The sequence below is a fragment of the Camelus ferus genome, chromosome 18, assembly GCF_009834535.1.
Source record: "Camelus ferus isolate YT-003-E chromosome 18, BCGSAC_Cfer_1.0, whole genome shotgun sequence".
Classification (NCBI taxonomy): Eukaryota; Metazoa; Chordata; class Mammalia; order Artiodactyla; family Camelidae; genus Camelus; species Camelus ferus.
The window spans coordinates 17,675,393-17,697,359 of NC_045713.1; the positions used below are offsets into that span (position 1 = coordinate 17,675,393).

The following is a 21,967-nucleotide window of genomic DNA, read 5'->3' on the forward strand; positions in this document are numbered from 1 at the left end:
TTTTTAACCTTCCTTTCTAAGCTCCATGCAAGACACATTACAGATAAGTTAACCTCATTTTAGGGGCCATCTTTAGACCATTTTTAAGAAACGAGACCGTGGCGGGGGGTGGATATAGCTCAGGGGAAGAGCGCATGCTTAGCATGCTCGAGGTCCTGGGTTCAATCCCCAGTACCTCCATCAAAATAAACAAATAAACCTAATCTCCCCACCCCCCGCCAAAAAAAGAACTGAGAGTGTAGTTAGTTCAAATAGAAAGTTAGGAATTCTAGGGCTCACCTATTCCTTTTGTTACTACTCTTGAGTTCCTTGAAGTAATCAAATTTTATGTTCCAGTTTAATGTCAAGGAATAATTTAAAACTCTTTACTTGACAAACATTAAAAAAAAAATTAAACATAACAGACACAGTTAAATGTTTCACAAATTAGGGGTAAGGTCCATTTCTGAAGTCCGGAGGTTCTAACACAGGACATGTTTGTTCTCGTCACTAAAATACGGCTAACTCATTTCAAACGGAATCATCTTTCTTGCAGATACTACCTTCTGAGAAGACTATGAGGGTGGAGTATTCAAGGTGAGCTAAAGTGAAGCGGTGGGAAAACAGCTGATTAACAGTCCAAATGCTTACAGAGCTGTGAGCAGTAACCCCCTTTTCACTAATTCTTGACATCCATATACACCATAACGGGAACTCCAGGAGCTAGGCTCTAAGAATCCGGCCCGCGTGTTCTATACATTACTTACCATTCAAGAGAAAAGGAATCAACTCAGCACACCTGTAGAAATGAGGTCACAGTATCAATTTCAGGAGTAATTCTGATAAGCCTGAATTCATTCCCGCTGCTTTTTTGAAGTGGAACACCCAGTGTAAGAATGATGGCAGCACAACTTCCACAGGTAACTTCTACATTTATTTTATACCAAAAAAGTTATGTGCAACAAATAAACATTCTTACATATTTACATTTGTTTTTTTACCAGTTAGCAAAACTGTGTCCTAAATCTCTGATAAAGAATATTTCTATCTCTATTAAAGGGGAAGTCTGCCCAGTGAACTCCATTTTAAATGAATGTTTACTCTGGAGCTTAAAGCACTAGTAATAAATATTTTTGATGGAACATACTATACAGATCATACACCTAATACTTAGGCCATGCTTAATACAGTTTTATAACAAAACATTTCACCTTTTCTGGGCTAATTTGTCAAAAAAAAAAAAAAAAGTTTAACCAAGTAGCCCGGACTCCCGCCCCCGCCCCCTTTGATTTACTGAAGGGTGGTTCTCACAGATTAGGAATCATAAGTGCTGCCTACAGTGTATGAATAGAAATGTTTCACCTGCACTTGCCTGTTGGGGAAAAATACACGAGGACAAAGACTGAATATTAGGTGTTCCTTCCCAAATAGGTTGCCAAAAATGATAGTGGATTTCTTTTTGGCATTTGTCCAATCCTGGTTTTCAGGACAAGATCTGTCAGCATTCATTGGTGTCAAGCTTTGGTGAAGATAACGCTGCACTTTTACTGATAGTTTTAAAAATAACTGAAATATAAGCAAACTAAAGGCAACTAACAGTTTAATTTCACTGTAGTCTTCGTCCTATACCCTCCCTAGTAGGTCCAAAGATCTCTTGTACCAAATGACAGATCTTTGTCTCTTTGTATGAAAATAGTCAATGGTTTCGACATCTTTAAAAGTAATGGATTTAAAGGAGAAGCTCCAAATATCAAGTCAAAGTAATTCCTGGCACAAGCAGCTGGTTAAACCTGAGTTTTTCCACCAGAAGTTTACCCTCGCTGACAGCAACTAGCTGTAATGAAAAAAACAAATGAAATCCTCCAGGCCACCGAGATCCCCTAGAATGTATCATCTAACCCAACTTCCCTTCTTTCTTCAAATGATAAAAGACTATCAAAGTAAACAAGACACTTCATTAGTTACAAATCATTTTGAAAGCCAAGAAGCAGAAATTCAACTTTTTCCCTAATCTGTTCTTCAACGTTGGTGACAAATAATGTTGCAGTGTTTAAATATTCAGTCTAAAATCATTATAACAATCCAGAGATTTTATAACATGGGACTTTCCCCTTATTCTGAGGTGGAATTCAGATGTCGCGGGAAGTCTAAATTCTTCCAGGGCAAAAATACCAAATCACATCACTGGGCAGGGTTGGGGGAGGGCTTTGCTTACAGAGATACAGGCGTAACCACGCTGTTGTTTCAGGCAGCACGTGTTCATCACTCAGTGAGAAGAAGGATATTAATTCTGGGGTCACAGGAATGTGGCAACAATTTTTCTACAACTGAAACAGTGGTTTCCCCAAGGCTTAGAAAAGCAAAGGAAAAACTTGAAGGGTCTGGCTGAATAGTCTGACATTGTCTCATGTCAGAGTTGGAGACATTTGCAAGAATGCAACACCAAGACAAGCTTTAACTATACTCTGCTGACTGATACAGAATATGGTGAAAAACAACTTTAAATTGGGACACCAGGAACTTGTTTAGCACGGCCAGTTATATACATCACTGAAGTCTTCACTGTGAAGCCACTTCCACTCTACTGGAGAAAAGAAAAGCAGTAAACTGTGGGGTAGAGCCGGAAGCACTGTTCCAAGATGACCTCGTTGCGCAGTTCGCCAACGTTAGGGCTTGTTTCTCCATAAATACCAGACATCTAATTAACGCTTTCTAGAGTTCTTTAACTATAGAAACAAGAACAATACATATATAATAAAATAGGCATTGAAATATTCACATTCATGGGAAAACATAAGCCTTGATGGAATCTGAATTAAGCCATCTTTTACAAAGCTAGTTTAAACCAGTTAAAGGTACATTACAGCTCAGATTCTATACCTGCCTTGGGCCAGAAGAATACATCGTGTCAATTATGGTGGTTAGTTGGAAACTGCTGAACAGTTGCTGACTCCACGTGTTATGGTTTGCAGAGCAGAACCTGTCCCCTCCCTTGAAAAGAAGGCAAATAAAGCACTCAAAAGTTACTGGTCTGTTTTTAACATAATGATAAACGGAACTGGAAGCAAAAACATTGCTACTACTTCTTCAGTCTAAGGAATAAAATGATCATACCGAACCTTTCTGTAGAAGCCAAGTTTTCTGTTTCATGCTAAGAAAGGAAGGAAGGATACTTCTGCCCAAGTTCAACACACAAAATATTTGGTATGAGATTTAAGACAGAAGGCACTTTTAACATTATGATATAAGATGTTAACCATAGGAACATACTGTCACTATTTAATTTGGGTTTACTCAAATCACTTTTAATAACTCTGCATTTGGGTAGTTATTAGAAAGAGCAGTGACGACATTACTGTATTTCACCTCGTGGTATTTCAACCTTTAGTAGTCCTCCCAAGTAAGCAAACTGAGCAGCAGGTCAGCTCTAAAGTCTACAAATCCAGTATCTGACTCTAAAGAATTAAACTAGACGTCTGGTTAGTTGGTGCAGGAAGAAACAGGGAAAACGCTACGGAGCTACCCAAGAGCTCGATTCTGCCTGGAGCGACTGGGCTTAAACTGATTATTTCAAAGTCAATACTGTTTGGCTGACTGGCACCAATGTTAAGGGAAAAATATCTGCATGAAAATTCAACTCTTGTAGAGATTTTACCTAAAAATGCCGTATTAATATTTCCAGCTTTTCTCCAAAGAAATCTGCCCATTTCCCCATCTTTATTGTCCTGAAGGCCTTGGATTTGAAAGTCTGATCACATGACTCATTCTGTAAAGTTATAATTGATCCAGTTTTATGACTAGGTACAAGCGTGACCTGAATGTCCAAATTTAGTTTCTTCCTTTCAGAGGAAGGAGATAGAAGGGAACCAATCGCCCTACAATTTTTGCTGTCAGCGCTGAACCCACAGTGGTCAGTGCTTTTCACAAGATGCTCTGTGTGGACTTACATTTTTCACTATTTCTTCAGTCAACGTCGAGCTGACAGTTCTTCGTTGCTACACTTCAACTAAACTGTACAGTAAGTTCTGCAGGGATGGATCCAATATTTCTACTTTTATTTACAAATATCACATAAATGGATTCTAGTTGAATCTACATGTTTAAATCCATCGGCTAAAAACATATTACGTATTGTAAACATGGCAATATTTAATACAGTATCTATTCTAAAATATTTTCATGTCATGATCACATTTGTTATACCTGAAATTGAATTTATACACATTAGAGAATTACTAGCAATGGTTGCTCACATTACAATTGAGGGAAGGGGGCTAGGACTATATTTTATTATTTCAGAAACACCTTCAAAGTAAAGTTAAAGCTTGTCTTTGATTGGCTCGGCATATCCTTTTTTTTGTATCCATATTTAAAATGAAGATTGACACAGAAAATAGCTATGGCCCCTTCTAATTTACAGGATTTTAAAAAATCAGTTGAAGATTCTTAGGGAAAGTGTCTGTTGTGAAGAATTAAAAAAAAAAAAACTGCTGCAAAATAAACTTAATGGAAAAAGGGACTTCAGACTGTCAGTTAAGAGTTCGTCAGGTTTCAGTCCTGCTTGGGCTGCAGTTGCCGTTTCCAGGCCTCATTCAAGTAAACTAGTCGTTTGTAGTTGATGATAAGAAGAATGAAGTTCAGCACGTATGTGATGACGCAGATGATGCAAAACTCCTTCAGCACAAAGTACAGAATGTAGGCCAGGTACAAAGAGCCTACTGCGGACACGATAGAGGAAGTCATGAGGATTAAAGCTGCGACTGCACTTGCTGTCATGCCTGCAAGAGAAAGAGACGCTGGGCTCAAGCAGACCTTGGCACTGGAGGGAAAGTTTCTCAGTTAAAAGGTAACACTTAGTGACTTGCTGCAGCGTTAGGATACTGATCTTACTGCAAAACACTGAAATTTGAGGACAAAAGCTACAGGTCCATTTTGTTAAGATTATGCAAGTTGACTCTGCATATAGGATACCAGTTTTATAGCTGCCATGTTTTTGACTTGTCAATTTTCTAGGTGAAATATTACTTATTTCATAAACTAGCCTCAGTTAGGCACACACAGAGAATATGCAATCTTGCAATCATATTATGCAATGAAGCTGATTTGTAAAACTGACAGCCCCACCTCCTCTAATGAATAAAGGAATGTGAGGACCACAACCTTCTCTTCCAAGCAGGACACATTTGGTGAGACCCTCCTCTGGTCTTTTCACTATAGGCTAGCTCCCCACCTGTGGAAAGTAAAACTTTCTTTCCCATGTTTAGATCAAATTTATCAGATAAAAAACAAAAACAAAATCTCATAATGGGAGATGATTACACCAACATGCTGCTGCTGAAGAAAAAAAAATGGTGATAAACATTTCAGAAATGGCTCACCCTGGGGGACAAGAGCAATCACATTTGGCCACTTGGCCACATGTGGATGGAACCAGATCAAGAAAAAGGGCAGTTACGTATGCTAAGCCCGGCTCTTAAGATAAAGGCTTGCTTGAATTCCTGATACTATCTGATAACTTCATATGTATTGTTTTGTAATTTCCTGTAGTCAACAGTATTGAGAACACATGCATTTATTCTTAAGGACAAGGAGACAGCAGAGCATATTAAACTACCTACCCTCCTCCCCAACAGCTAACAGATAAGGATCACAGAAACAGGAACAAGTAAGAATAGGTAGTAGCTGGCTTGAAATCCCCACCACCAGTTGAATAAGTTGCCTGTGGGCTGCAGCCGAGCCACTGGGGCTGACTTGCCCACGAGACCCATCTGTACTAGAGTACACACACGATGCCCTAACAGGGCCCTTTAAGACTAAGATGCTGTTGGATTACTTGTGCCACCCGCTTTTGTAAATAAAGATTTATCATAACCCAGCCACGCTCATTCACGTCTGTGACATCCGTGGCTGATGTGGGCCAGAGTGGTAGAGTTGAGTAGCTGCGACAGCCAGCAAAGCCTAAATTATTTCTGGTCTGGCCTTTTACTGAAAAACAAAGTTTGCTGACCACATCTGTGCTAACATCCAAAACTTCAGAAACGAATACTGTCACCTCAATTTTATCTGAGAAAGTTAATTTTAAAATGATATAGGCAAGTTATTTACTCTCTGTGTGCAACTCTTTTCCTTAACCGTAAAACTGGGGTAATAACCATGACTGCCTCCTAAGACCGCTGTGCAGATTATACTTAGAATGCTCCATAAATACTACAGTATTAGTATTAGTAAAGTGTAAAGTATATTTTATACATAAAGTATTAGTTAAATACTCCTGTACCAAACCTGTGCTAATGTATTTTTCTGGGCATCATAGGATGCTGCCATCCCTAATTAAACACCAGTAGATACCAAGTTCAGCATTAGTGTCAGTCAAAGTCTTAGTGAACCAAGTTTTCACGACACAGAAATGCGTTACAAACTAGTGGTTCTATATTAACATATGCTTTTATTTAATATAAAGACACACTTCAGGGTGAAGTACTAAACGGAATATAACAAAACAAACTTATTTTTGTATTGTTGTATAAATACTTACCAAGTAGTAACTGTAGAATATAAAATATAAGTCCAAAGACACTGTTTGGCTGGTTTAATACACCATCCTTTCCAAAAATGGAACCCAAAAGGCCAAATCCTCGACCCCATCTGTAAAATAAAGAAAACCAATAACCCCATATTCGAGATTGTCTATTTTTAAAAATGTAGAATTATCTGAGCATGCCATGCCCATATACTCTGAATCTCTAGGTTATCAATTTCTATAGTCTTTTTTCCAAAAGGTAGGACAAAGTATATTCTTTTTCCGATGGAATTAGTATTTACAGAGGAAGGGCTCTTTCAATTTAAGCGAGGATCTCTTAGCAGCAGCAACATGGACACCTTGGGCTAAATAATTCTTTGTGGTGGGGGGCTGTTCAGTGCACTACAGGGTGTTTACCAGCATCCCTGGCCTCCCCCACCAGGTACAGGTAGTAGCCCCCCCGCCAGCTGTGACTACCCAAAATACCTTCAGCCACTGCTAGATGTCACCCCAGGGCAAAATCACCCCAGTTGAAAGCCAGTGATGTAACCTGTCCTATTTCTTCCAAGTATGTAGAATGAAACATTATTTCCTGACAAACTTCACCCAGACATGCATTAGGAAGCATACCTTTGGAACATATCTTTAAATGTAGAACAATATCAGAAACTGTCAGTCTTTCCTAGACTCTTACCCTCAAGAATAGAAAATTTATATATTACTTGCCCTATCAGTTTTTATTTGTAGTTTAACTTCAAATTTTGCATTTCCATAATCTTATTTTCTTATTTTAAAAAGATGATTAAGTTATGATCTAATAATATTTGACACAAATATCAAACTAACATTTATTTTGGATCAAAACCTTTGACAATAACTTTAACTCTGAATGAAAATACTTTTTAAGATACCAAAAAGAAAACAACTAGTCATGTTTTACGTCTGTAGCGAATTACTCAGTAAAGTCTAAACTTTGGTTCTGAAGACAAACTACCTGAGAACAAGGCTAAGTAAGTGATTAGGAGTCACATGACTTTAACAGTGTCCAAGAAACAGAGTGAAACCTCTTCATGATGATGATGCTGGGAGATAAACATAACCAATTTTACAAGCAAGTGAGAACCATCAAGATTTTTATTGTACAGAGTTGTATGCTTCAAGGAACACAAAGTAATCTCCAACCTATCTGTGTATCTTTTTACACATCAAATGCTCATTGTGCGTGTTCCAGGTGCAGACCACGGGGCAGGTGCCGCCATCCAGAGGGAACAAGTCAGATGAGGTGGTGCCCTTGTGAGGCCCGTGTTCCATTTAGGGAGAAGTGATAAACAGGTAAAATTGACTAAGTTGTCTTCAAAAATGGATGAACCTATTAACAGATATACAGGAATACTGAAAATTGAACATTTTAAACTGCTTACAGTCACCTCGGGGCTTTGTTAAGATGCAGGTTTTACTTCAGCAGGTCTGTGGTGGGGCCTAAGACTGCATCCCAAACAAAACAAAGTAACATGCTCCCATGTGGTGCTCATGCTTCTGGTCTGGGGACCACACTCAGCAGCACTGCCCTAGATGGAGAAGGGGTGGAGGGAGCTACTTCAGCTAGACCGTCAGGGAAGGCCTTTTTCAGGAATTCAATCCTGAATGATGAGAAGCAGTCAGTCTCATGAGGAACTGGCCAGTACGAAGGCCTGGAGGCAGGACAAGCTAGGAGTACGTAAAAAAAAGGCCATTAAGGCTGATGCTGATAAGGGAGAGTGACAAGAGAATGAGGCACAGTCCCATCATTTATATGATTTACAGCCTTGTTTAGAGGCCATGATGAAGAGTTTGAACTCTAGTCTAATTGCAGTGGGAAGACATTCAGTGGCTGTTAAACAGGAGAGTAATATAAGCTTATTTATGATCCCAGCTTGACTATCGTGTAAAGAACAAACTGCAGGAGGGCACGGGTACAGACAGGGACAAACTGCAATCAACCTTCCAAGACCTACTCATCTGAAGCACGAATTCAAATGTAAATCACCAACTGTGGCAACAGAAGTAAGTGGGCATACTGCCAAAATTATCATATATAAACAATTTTTATATATTCCAAGCATTGGTCTATGCTCATTATTCACATATGATCATGTGGATATCTTCCCTGAAAACAATGCAGTCATCCACAGAATGAATACGTCATTTTTTCAAAGTAATACATGTATAAGGTTTAAAAATCAAACAACACTGAAAGCCTTGTAAAACCAAACAGAGATATTTCCTACTCCAGTCCTCTCCTTACTCAGTTCCAGTCCCCACAACCACTTTGATGTCTTTTTACTGTTTTTCTCTCCTACTTAGAACACTGGGACATTTGAAAATACTGTAGTTTTCTCCCACTTCTGAAAGCTGTATGAAAGTGTATGAAATATTTTATGTGCTAACTTTATTCCTGGCTTTATCTTAGTTTCTAACCATCTTTTTTCCTTGCCCCATCTGTATTAAAAATTCTGTTATAGTACTTATCTGCAGAGTTGCCCCAAGTACTTTACGGAACAAGATGGGATATTAACCAATTGAGCAAAAATAAATGTTTTCTTAAAGTAATACTTATACAGATGTTCATTTTGCTTCATTATAGTAACTTCAATGAAGTGATTATGCAAAAGAGAACTTCCCTTTAATCTTTGACTCTAAGGTTCAGTTCATCTTTGACCCAAATATTAACTTCCTTGAATAGTTTGCACCTGGGTGCATCAACAACCAATACCCCTTCCCTAACGTATGATGAGAAATTGTTGAAAGGTTTCTAAACATTCCTAATTTTCCCAGAAACAACAAATCTTAAAACCAATCACTCTCCAACTCTGGTCTCCTAGGTCCCTGAGGCTAAATCTAAGACATTATTTGCCTCCTTCATTATCATGTTCTCATAAATGTATTGGGGAGTTTTCCAAAGGCTGCTTGCATGGCATGTGATAATGCAATAGATCGAATGCAAGAGCTGATGTGAAAATCCAACAGTCTTATATCATGGCAGACATTAAAGAGATCTGCAAAAAGAGAAACAATGCCTATCTTTCCACTACTGTGTGTGTGTGTCTGTTTGGGAAGTTATTTTTCATAAAAATATTTAACATGTAATGGGTTTATTAAATAATTTCTCAGTTTTTAATTTCAAATACACTAAATATCAAAGATAGAACCCACATAAATAAAATCTTTTTGGGGTCTTTAGTAATTATTAAAAGTATAAACAGGTTCTGAGATCAAAAAGTTTGAAAATCACTGCTTTTGACCAATTTACCCCAAAAAACAAATCATGGTTCGGACAAAATTTTAAAAACTGGAGTGAAATAAAGTAGAAATATAATAAACAATCCTAAAGTTTGCATGGGATTACAAAAGACCCTGAGTAGCCAAAGCAATCTTAAGAAAGAAGAACAAAGCTGGAGGCACCACAGTCCCTGATTTTAGACTAGACTAAAAAATTACAGTAATCACATCAGTATCGCAGTGGCATGAAGAAACACACAGATCAACGGAATGGAATAAAGAGCCCAGAAATAAACCCCCACATATATGGTCAATTAAGTTATGATAAAGGAGCCAAGAATATACAATGAGGAAAGGATAGTCTCTTCAATAAATCGTTTTGGGAAAACTGGACAGCCACATGCAAAAGAATGAAACTAGACCTCTCTATTACACCATACAAAAAAATCAACTCAAAATGGATTAAAGACTTGAATGTAAGAGCTGAAACAGTAAAACTCCTAGAAGAAAACATAGGCAGTAAGCTCCCCGACATCAGTCTTGGCAATGCTCTTTTGGATTTGACACCAAAAGCAAAGGCAATAAAAGCAAAAATAAACAAGTGGGATTACATCAAACTAAAAAGCTGCTGCACAGCAAAATAAACCATCAACAAAATGAAAAGGCAACCTACTGAATGAGGGAAAATATTTTCAAATCATATATCTGATAGCGTTAATACCCAAAATATTAAAGAACTCATACAACTTAATAGCAAAAAAGAAAAAAAATCTTATTAAAAATGGGCAGAGAAAAAAATGTGACAATGAATATATGTATGTTCATGTATAACTGAAAAATTGTGCTCTACGCTGGAATTTGACACAACATTGTAAAATGACTATAACTCAGTAAAAAAAATTTAAAAAAATGGGCAGAGGAACTAGACATTTTTCCAAAGAAGACATACAGATGGCCAACAGGTTCATGAAAAGTTGTTCAGCATCACTAGTCATCAGGGAAATGCAAATCAAAACCACAATGAGATACTACTTTACACCTGTTAGAATGGCTATTATCATAAAGACAAGAAATAAGCATGAATGAGAATATGGAGAAAAGAGAACCCTTGTACTTTGTTGGTGGGAGTGTAAATTGGTGTAGCCACTATGGAGAGCAGCATGGAGGTTCTTTTAAAAACTAAAAATAGAGTTACCATATGATCCAGCAATCCCACTCCTGGGCACATATCCAGAGAAAAGAAAATTTGAAAAGATACAGGCACCCCAATGTTCATAGCAGCACTATTTACAATAGCCAAGACATGGAAGCAACCTAAATGTCCATCGACAGATGACTGGGATAAAGAAGATATGGTATAAACATACACTGAATACTACTTAGCCATAAAAAAGAATGTAATAATACCATTTGCAGTAACTTGGATAGACCTACTAAGTGAAGTAAGTCAGACAGAGAAGGACAAATATCATATGATATCACTTATATGTGGAATCTAAAGAACAAAAAAAGATACAAATGCCTTTATTTATTACAAAACAGAAACAGACTCACAGACATAGGAAACAAACATATTGTTTCCAGAGGGGAAAGGGAGGGGAGGGATAAGTTAGGAGTCTGGGATTAGCAGATACATCCTACTATATATAAAATAGATAAACAAGGTCCTACTGTATAGCACAGGGAACTATATTCAATATCTTGTAATAAACTATAATGGAAAAGAATCTGAAAAAGAATTTATATACACATGTATGTATAACTGAATCACTTTGCTGTACAGCTGAAACTAACACAACTTTGTAAATCACCTATACTTCAATTAAAAATATATAAATATAAACATATAATATACAAATATAAATATATATATACATGATATACATTTAAATATATATATAGTATTATTGCAAAACAGATCTCCAGAACCGTCTCATCTTGCAAAACTGAAACTCTATACCCTTAAACAACAACTCTTTTCACTTCCTCCAGCCCCTGGCAACCATCTTTCCATCTTCTATTTCTATGAGTTTGACTACTTTACTTTAAATGACTCATACAAATGGAATCATACAGTACTTGTCTTTCTGTGACTGGCTTATTTCACTTAGCATAATGCCCTCAAAGTTCATACATGTTGCAGCATGTGACAGAATTTTCTTTCTTTTTAATAGAAGGCTGAACAATAGTCCATTATATATACACACACACACTGTTTTGTTTATTCATGGACATTAGGTTGTTTCTACCTCTTGGTATATAAAGCTTGTTTGAGAGATATATATATATACACACACACACATACATACTTTTTCTCCCCAACCAAATACAACTGCTCTTAACAATTTTTCACCCATTACTCTGATAGTAACAAACTCCTTAAATAGTAAAGTTTCAGGTAAAATCCAATGTCAAGACAAATAGAACTAGACATCTCTTCCTTCCATTTTTGTTGGAGCTAACATGGTTCACGAGGAGAACTGGGCCTGGGTAAAGATGAAAAAATAATCCTTATTTCTTTCATTTTAAAGTCATGGGCTATGAGACGTTATCAATTTAATAACAACTTTTCAGAGAAAAAAATTTCCACATATACAAGTACATTGATCCAAATGGTAAAGTTAAATAACAATGGACATAAAAATCACAGAAATATAGAAGCTAATGTTTGGGTTTATAAAATCTTTTTCAAAGGTGTGTGTGTGTGTGTGTGTGTGTGTGTGTACCAAGACATGGCCTCATGCCCACGTCATTGTGGACACCACATGTCAAATAAAATTTAAAATTCTTTCAAGCCAAAAGTTCTATTTTCTCTGTATTTCAAGAACCCAAAAAGGTCATAATCACTAAAAAGGAAGAATGGATCCTGGAAAGTGTACAAAAGTGGGATAATACATGTATTAGGCTTAGTATGGTATCTGGTAATACTGTATGTTCAATAAATACTTGTGATTACTGTAATAAAACTTTCTGAGGAACCTGGTAGAAGACTTACATACTCACTTGGTAAGTTTTTGTTTGTTTTCATGATATTAAATTGTATTTAACATAAAATTTTATATATATATATATATATACAGTTATACATATACAGTTTTAAAATCAGATAAGTACTACAAGATTTAGGAAAAAAAATAGCAGTTCTGTGATCTCTAAGTCGCTCTCCTGAGAGGCAAGCACTTTCAACTTATTTTAGTGGTTTCTTTTGGTTTTTACCTATAAATTTCTTTTCACAAAAATGTTTTATCATTTTCAGACAATCTTTTCATTACATGGTAGACTAAACTATAATTTAGTACTCTCTCACTTTCCCTTCTCCCCAATTCCCAAACTCCCAATCAGATCACATCTTTTACAGTTACATCACAATTTTTGGTTACTTCAGTATACATTGTTTCCGCTGTACTGTTTGACACTGAGCTAGGAATGGTCTGTTCTGTTAACCACACAACGTGAATTTATATGGGTTACAGGGTTACATATAATTTTCCCCAGGGTGTTACCGTTTTGCACCAATGAACAAAAGTAGCTGAAGACAAAGTACATGAGTAAGTCTGGATGCAGCAGGTCACAGAGAAATACATTCTACACCACAATTTGACCTCAATGCTTTCTTGAAGTTGCTTGAATTTCAGTGTGTGGTTCTCCCAATCTTTGTTTCACTATAGTTTGTTTCATAACTCAGCTGCCTTGGTCTTTATACCCTCATTCGTTAAGCTTCTTTCACATTTCCTCCCTCTACCCCCAAAACAAAGTCCTACAATGACCATAGTATTTATTCACTTATTTAAAATTTAACACGTCTTTTAACTCTGACAGTAATTTATTAGGATTGTTTTTGCTTTCTCTTCACCATCTGGTTATAAAGTTATACAGGTTTTGAATGGTCTGCTCCATCCCTTGTTTTCTCATAAGCCCTGGTATTTTTTAAAATACTTTTTATTAAAGCATCATTTACACAAAGAAAATTGCATATAAGTGTATAAAAACTCAGTGAATTTCCATGAACTGAATATACTTGTGCATCAGGACTTAGATCAAGAAATAGTGATACCACAACCCCAGAAGCTCTCTTATGTTCCCCTTACAGTTACTTCTCCTCCCCCAGGAATAACCACTATCCTGATAATCTTTTTTAAAAATAGAATTGTCACATCATATTAAAATATAATTTCAAATATATTATTTAATAATATATTAAATAAAAATAAATATAAAATTAAATGTTTAATAATATATTATAAAAAGCTATTATAAGTCAAACACCTTCATAACCACCACCTAGGTCAAGAAATGGAACTCTGAGACCCCCCCCCCATGTGCCCTAACCTAATTAAACACTCCTTCTCTCCAAAAGCATACAGTAACTATCTCAACTTTTATCCTGGACTTTCTATATGGATTTATCACAAGTAAGCATTCCTAGATACTATAGGTTTTTTTTCTGTCTCTCTTTTTTATTGATTCATAGTCAGTTTACAATGTTGTGTAAATTTCTGGTCTACATACTACAGTTTAATCTTGCCCCCAATCCCACTTTCTTTTGTTTGATATGTGAAGCTACTTCTAAGCTATAATTCCTAACCCTGGTATTTTTCAAGGCTCAATTCCATTGAAAATGAGGTTTTCTAGGAACATGTTACATCAGAAATGCCTATAATAAACTATGGTTATATTTCCTGTTACGTACAAATTGCTTTTCTTGGAGTTAATAATTTATATTTTGTTTGTTTCATTTTCTATGCCACCATCCTTCTTAGCAAAAATCCTTCTGAGCAGTATTTTCAACAAGACCACCCATATCAAGAAATCTATTGAGCTGCATTTTTTTCCCTAGAGACGTCTTCCCTGGAACCCTCAACCTTTCTGACCCACTCCAGATGACTTGATTTGGGCTGGCTGCTCTCTGGGCTTGCTGCACAGTGGTCATCCTAAAACTTCCAATCTGTTCCCTACGCAGAATCTTCCATTTCTTATATTTGGCATCTTCCTTTCCCCCTTGGTTAAATCACTTGTTTTGGTGAAACAATCTTCAAATAGCTTCCTTGAGAAAATACATACTAGAGATAAATTTCTGAGATTTTGGAAGTCTAAAAACATCTTTCTTCTACCATCACATTGGATCGACAGTTTGTTTGGGTATATAATTACAAATTAAAAATAAATTTCCCTTAGAATTTTTTAAGACATTGTTCCAGAGACCACGGTCTTTGAAAACTTTGATGCCATTCTGACCTTTGAATATGACCTGTTTTTGTCCCTCCATCAAGCTTTAATAAATTTCATTTTAATTCCAGTGATCTGAAATTTCACAAAAGATGTGCCTTGATAGGCCCTTTCAGTATAGAAATTTATGTTCTTCAATATCAGAAAATTTTCACATACTATGACAGCCAAATGTTGGACCTCTAAAACTGAACCTCTAATTTTCTTTTACTTTTCCTTCCATTTTCCATCTTTCTCCTTTGGTTTCATTTTCTAGGAGATTAACACAATGCACTCTTCCAAGCCTTAAGTCACTTATTAAACTTACTGCTACCATACATTAGATTTCTAAGTGTTCTCTCTTATTCTCTGATTGTTGCTTTTTCATAAATAGCATGTTGCTTTGTTTATGGATAACCACTTTTTTCTTAGATCTAAGAAGATAAAACCATTTTTGTCTACTTTAAGTTTACTTCTGGCAGCTTCATTTTCTGTTTCCTCTAAGTTCCTTGGTGATTCTGCATGAGTCTGTCTCTCATATTGAAGACTTTTTTTCTCAAATGTCTGAGGACTCTTAACTGTCAACTCATTTGTAGAACCAAGGCATTAAAAAATATGAATGCCAATTCCAGTGCTGGACAAAATAGATTATGCCCATCACAGCCCCCCTCTCTCTCACTGATTACAACTGAAAATTGGAAAGAATGAAAAAGCAACTGCCTGAGGACTCTAAAAAGTAAAACTAGCAAGTGGATAGGGGAGAGAAGTTGAAACTTGAAGAACAACCAGTACAGCAGAGCTTTCTGGGGTTCCCCCCCCTTTTATTGTCTACCTTTGAACCAAAGGGAGCTCAAGTTGCAGAACTGCCCAGGGGGAGTAGACAGCAAAAAGCCCCTCTTTTTGGACAGAAGATGAGGAAAAGGGACCCAAGTGAGCTGAACAGTGTGGGGCAACTGGAACTACATCTCAGGGAGGGCAGTCTAGGGACCTCACATTCTGAGAGAAAATCTGTGTCTGCCGAGAAGAAATAAGAAAATGGACCCCTGTGTTCTTAAGCACGTAGGGGGATCCTGTCATTTTTTTCTCTTTTCTCTCACTGCTTTACCCTGATGGTGCAGTCTGTCACGTGGGACTGTGGGACTGTGTGACAGTGAGGGGAGCTAAAATGCTCTGTGGGAAACCTCCTTCTAGCTAGAGGAACTGGGAAAGAGGCCCCTGGGAACCAGAGACTGGGGAGAAAATCCCAGCAAGGAGCACATCAAAGAAAGGATCTCTGATTCCAATATTAGTAGGAAATAATACAAGTCGCCCCTGAGCTGCACATGCATGGAACAGACCCAAAGAAGCACAGCAAAGTCTGTGAGAACTAAACTACAATATAAACCACTACTCAAGCTGTGGACTGACTACCAAGTGGGGCATGTGAGGGCCAAGGCTTTGAAATTGGAAGTGACACTGAAACTATCACCCACAGAGGAGAGAGAGGACTTGTAATCTAACTGGGTTGACTGCCTGCTCAAACAGAACAAAAATCAACATCTCCAGAAGATTTTAACAGAATCCAGAGTCTAACAGCATAATACTTAAAATGCAATGAACTAAAGATACATAGTCCAAAATTACGTGACATACAATGAACCAAAAAAAAAAAAAAGGTGACCAATTCTCAAGGGAAAAAAACAAAAGATGTCAATCTTAAATGACACAGATATTAGAATTATCAGAATATAATTTAAAACAGTTATATCTATGCTCAACCAGGTGAAGGTAATGATGTTTTTAACAAAGGTGCAAAGAACTTAATGGAGAAAGAACAGTCGTCAACAAACGGTGCTGGAATAATTAGACATGCATATGCCAAACAAACAAAAAAAGAACTCTGACCCATACCTCAGACCTCAAACGCAATTCACAATAGAGATTAGAAAGTGGACTTCAAAACACTGGCTTGTGAAAGACACCGTTAAGAAAATGAAAAGATAAGCCCGACTGAGAGAAAATACTTGGAAATTACATATCAGACAAAGGACTTTTAGCCAGAATATATAAAGATCTCTAAAAACTCAACCATGAAAAAAAAACCCCAAAAAACTCAGTTTTTATTTTAAAAAAGCACATCATCAAATATATAGATGGTGCATAAGTACATGGAAAGACGCTCAACGTCTTCAGTCACTGAGAAAAATGAAAATGAAAATTCCAGTGACATATCACTACACACCTACCATAATGGTAAATAAACACAATATAACAAAACTAAGCTAACACACCTAAGTGCTGGTCAGGATACAAAGTCATGCAAAATGGTACAGTCATTTGGAAAACAAATTGGCAGTTTATTATGAAGTTAAACATACATGTATCATATAACCCAGCACTCCTACTTGTGTTTACCCAAAGGAAATGAAACTTATGCTCACACAAAAATCTGTTTGCAAAAGTTTATAGTAACTTTATTTAGAATTACCAAAAATTAGAAACAATCCAATTACCTTCAACAGGTAAATGGATGAACAAACTAGTATATATCATGGAATATCACTGCCATAAAATGAAAGGACTATTGACACACAAAACAAGATCGATCAACTGCAAATACATTACTGTAAGTTAACAAAGCCACACTTGAAGGCTAGGTACTGTAAAGTTCCATTCAAATGAAATTCTGGAAAAGGCAAGACTTATAAGGACAGAGAATAGATCAAAGCTTGCCAAGGCTTAAGGATGGAGGAGAGCTGACTATAAAGGGGAACTGTTCTGATGTTGGTACTGGTGGCTACCTGACTGCATCTGTCTAAACTCAACAAACCGGAAACCAAACAGCAAATCTCACTCTAGGTAAGTTTAAATTAATTGTTTAAAGTAATTTAAATTTTAAAAGCAGAATGGTTTTTCTATATTGTATGGTTTTGTCAACATTAGACGTTACTATAGGTGGGTTATTAGGTAGAGGGCTAATCATATTATTAAAGGTCCCTGAATGTCAGTATCTGTACATATTTTTGAGAAGAAAATGTTTCTCTAGGAAAAAAAAAATTCTACCAGTCTCCTGCGGCTAGGGCTAGGGCTATGGATAAAGATGCCTGGCACTAGTGTCCTTAGAGCTGTGTCAACTTTCCCAGTCATTTTGTCCTTGTGGTTTTATACAATTTCTTTTATTCCTTTACCCTTGTTTCCTTGGAATTTCCTGAGGGTGCAGAGATAAGCAAATGCATAAAATCCATTATGTTTATCTGGAAATCTAAAATTCACTGACTCAAATTTTATCAAATACATATATGCCAAACAACAGGTGTTTGAAATAGAAGGGGCTGTGAAGTCAAATACTTAAATGCGTGAAGCACAGTCTACACCCTCAAGGAGCTTAGTCTTGAAGAATGGAGAGAAAAATCACATTCAGAAACATAATGCGAAGTAATAAACACTGTAAAGCACCTTTGTACCTAAGGGGAAAAGGCTGAATTCTGCCCGAGAGGGTTAACGAGGAACGGGGGCGTTGCATACAGCACAGATTCATCACAGGGGGCAGAATTCAAAATAGACCAATGAGAAAACTACTGTAACAGTTTAGGGGAAACATGAAGGTCTGAACTAGGAGTAAGAGCACTAAAGATGGATTCAACCCAGGTAATTATGTTTAATAAGCAGCCAAAAGTAAGAAGCTGAAGGTTTATACATGGGTCCAAAATGTTGACTTAGTAAGTGTGATTCTATTCAGGAAAAAGATGATAGGGAAGGAATCCATGAGGGTGAAGGAACGTGGGCGAGAGAGGTAGGAGAACCAGGAGAGGGCACAGTAACAGAAGGCAGAAGAGAAAATTTAAGAATGCAATATTCAATATCTAATCCTGAGGAAAAGATTTGTAAAATATAGAGTAAAAAGTACTTCCTAGATTTGGCAATTGAGCTAGTGATTAACCATGACTAAAAGAACAGGAAAGCATAGCTGTCAATCATCCAGCAAATTCATATAAATAAAACTAAGCAGTTGAACATTTGTCTGTTACTACATTTGCAAAAATTGCTAGATATATTTTCATGAAACTTGAAGATCACATGGCACACAAAAAATTTACTATGAACTGTACTGTCAAAGTCTGACAGTGGTTCCAGTGAAAAATATCCATGGAGGTTTTATTTGACCAGAGGTTGGCAAACTACAACCCCATGGGCCAAAGTCAGTCCACTGCCTGTTTCTGCAAATAAAGTTTAATTAGAACACGACCACTCTCCTTTGTATCGTCTCTCACAGCACACTATAATAGTATATGGCCACGTTAGTTGGGACAGAGATCATGTGGATTGCAAAACCCAAAATATTTGCTATCTGGCCCTTTAAAGAAAAGGTCAGCCAATCTTTGTATCTGACCAGAATATCACTATTGATAAAGATTGTACAGTTATAGAATGTAAAGACAGAGTTTCCCGAGTAACAGAAAAGAAAAATACCACTTGTGAGGCCACCAGAGGTCTCACAAACTGGTATTTAACTTGGTGGACTGGCCATGGTCCAGGGTTTAGCTTTGCGTTTTAAAATCTCAAAAGCTTGAAAGGCCTTGAGAAGCTACCACGTCCAGCTTCAGTAAGCCATGTATGAAGGTACTAGAGCATTGAGTCTCTACTGGGAAGCCTGCCCTGGCTAAGTCACTCTGTCCCAATAAGCTCATAAGAACCAATGCATTAAAGCTTTAGGAAGGCACCGTCTCACACACTCCCATACCTGAAGAGGAAGCCTTCCTAATTGGGGTAGAAAATCTGATAGCCCATCTTCATCTCAGAAATTATCAGGCTTGATCTCATTCTGCCTCACATCATCCCTTTTATCTGTCACTGCTAGAAGGTCAAACCATTATCCATCCATCATCCATCATCCCATGAATCTCACACTGCTCTGTACTTGCCATTAAAATCTAATTTCTCATTCTTCTCTCCTATCTCCCAAACCTCTCAGTTATATGTTCTGAAATCCTATTCTTTGATCCATAAGCTCTTAACTTTTAAAAAACCTTCCTCTGCCTTCTTCAGCTCTTCTCTGACAACGCTAATTCCCTTATAGCCCATTCAAATGGTGACGTTTCTGTCTTATACTCACTTGTCAGAGCCAAGAAGGAAAATATACTCCTTCCTTCTAATGTTTGCTTTCGAGGCTTTGCTTCTCTTTCTCTCTTGCAAAACTCCCTGCTCTGTGCAGCTATGTTTCAACACAGGTATACAAACCCAGCCACCACTCCCACTGTTGCCACCTACCAACACGATAACCATAGTTACAGTCACACTCTCACTCCCTTTTATTCAAGGAAGACTTTAGTTCCTAGTTCATAGTCTTTCTCTCCTCCTCAGCTCCTATCAATTTTTTGAGAGACTTCAACATCACATAGATGAACCATCCAACTACATCAACTGCCCCCTTGGTAACTCCAAGTCAGTTATCCATTCCCATGATCAAACCTTCCACTTTACTGTCACCAGGAACAGAGATGAAAATGGGACAGAAGCAATATTTGAAGAAATAGATAATGGTTAAGAATTTTCCAAAACTGAGGGATAGATACCAAGCCATAGACTGAAGAGGTGCTGAAGCTCAAGTAGGACATAAAAAGACACAGGAATATCACAGTAAAACTCCAGAAAATGAAAGAAAATGAGACACCTTAAAAAGCAGCCAGAGGGGGGAGGGAAAGATGCATTAATTACTCTTGAATCAGCAACAATAAGACTGACAGCTAACATCAACAAAAAGGGAAGCCGAAAGACAAGGAACTGCCAACCTACAATTCTATATCAAGTCTAAATAGCACTTGAAAATGAAGGGAAAATATTTTTTCAGATGAATAAAAACTGAACAAGTTCACTAGAAGAGCCACACTAAACGGAGTTCTTCAGGCAAAAGAAATAAGATCACAGACAGAAGCACTGCAAACTGGAAGAATGAAGATGGAAAGGAGAAATATGAAGAAACAGCTAAATGAATATGGACTATATAAAGCAATGTTAATGTCTTGTAGGGTAACAGATATGTCGAATTAAAATAAATGACAATAATGAAAATGAGAAATGAATCAATTCAGCAGTCAATGATTAATAAACACGACTACTAGGCATCAGAGAGGTCAAGGATGAAAAGGTGGTGATTAACTTGGGGACTTAAGCTTCCATTCGAGTGAAACTCCAACTATCCTGTTTGTCTTGGTTTTTAAAGAAGAATCTTCCTTTGCCTTCAGGTATTTTCAAATACCACCTTCAAGCAAAAACCGCACAGCCAACATTAAGGTAAGTTTCTCATTTGTTCTCCAAAGTTGGTAGATGTCCCCTTGACGGGCACCATACTACCTGCACTCTGTATGATGTACCTTGAAATGGATGTTGTGCATGTCTTATTAAATCCTGGCTTGTACCCTTTGTGTTTGAGGATCATCCCAACTATTCATCTATGGGTTTGAATTTGAAGTCAACTTGAACCATCAGAAATCTATGCCTCTGGACAACATTGTCTCTCCTTTGTAAAACTGCTTGCACTGAGTCTCTTGTTGGCATTACGTCTTGGTAAGTGCTAAAGGAAAACAGTCACATGAACTCCTTTCCAGCTGACCCTTAAATAACATGGGTATGAACTGCACAGGTTCACTTACACACAGACTTTTTTCAATAAATACACACAGTACTACACGACCTGCGGTTGACTGAATCCACAGATGTGGAACCATGGATACAGAGGGCCGATTCTGAGACTCGAGCATCTATGGATTTTGGTGTCCACAGCAGGACCTGGAGCCAATCCCCTGTGGATACTGAAGGACACCTAGAGTTTCCTACAGGAGTGTTGCTGAAAACACTGTCTACATATCTCTGTGTTCTATATATGAGATCCTACAAGAGATTTATTTTATAATTAATAGGGAAAAAATGGTCTCCCCTGAAGAGTTATAGGCAATGTTTTTTGGTTTTGTGTTTTTAGGGAAGACTGTCATAAAGTATATAATGTGTGGTCCCATTTATACAATATTC

The 21,967-nt window shown here is 37.2% G+C and overlaps 1 protein-coding gene across 1 annotated transcript in view; it reads right to left on the reverse strand.

Annotated features, from left to right (window-relative positions):
* Positions 1–891: 891 nt before the first annotated feature.
* Positions 892–21,967, reverse strand: part of VKORC1L1 (vitamin K epoxide reductase complex subunit 1 like 1) — a 49,615-nt gene continuing 28,539 nt past the window's right edge. The window contains exons 2-3 of the mRNA XM_032460361.1: positions 6,515–6,624; positions 892–4,757 (exon numbers count right to left, since the gene is read on the reverse strand). Coding sequence (XP_032316252.1) covers positions 4,531–4,757; positions 6,515–6,624 — 337 coding nt within the window. The 3' untranslated portion in view covers positions 892–4,530. The remainder of the gene's footprint in view (positions 4,758–6,514; positions 6,625–21,967) is intronic.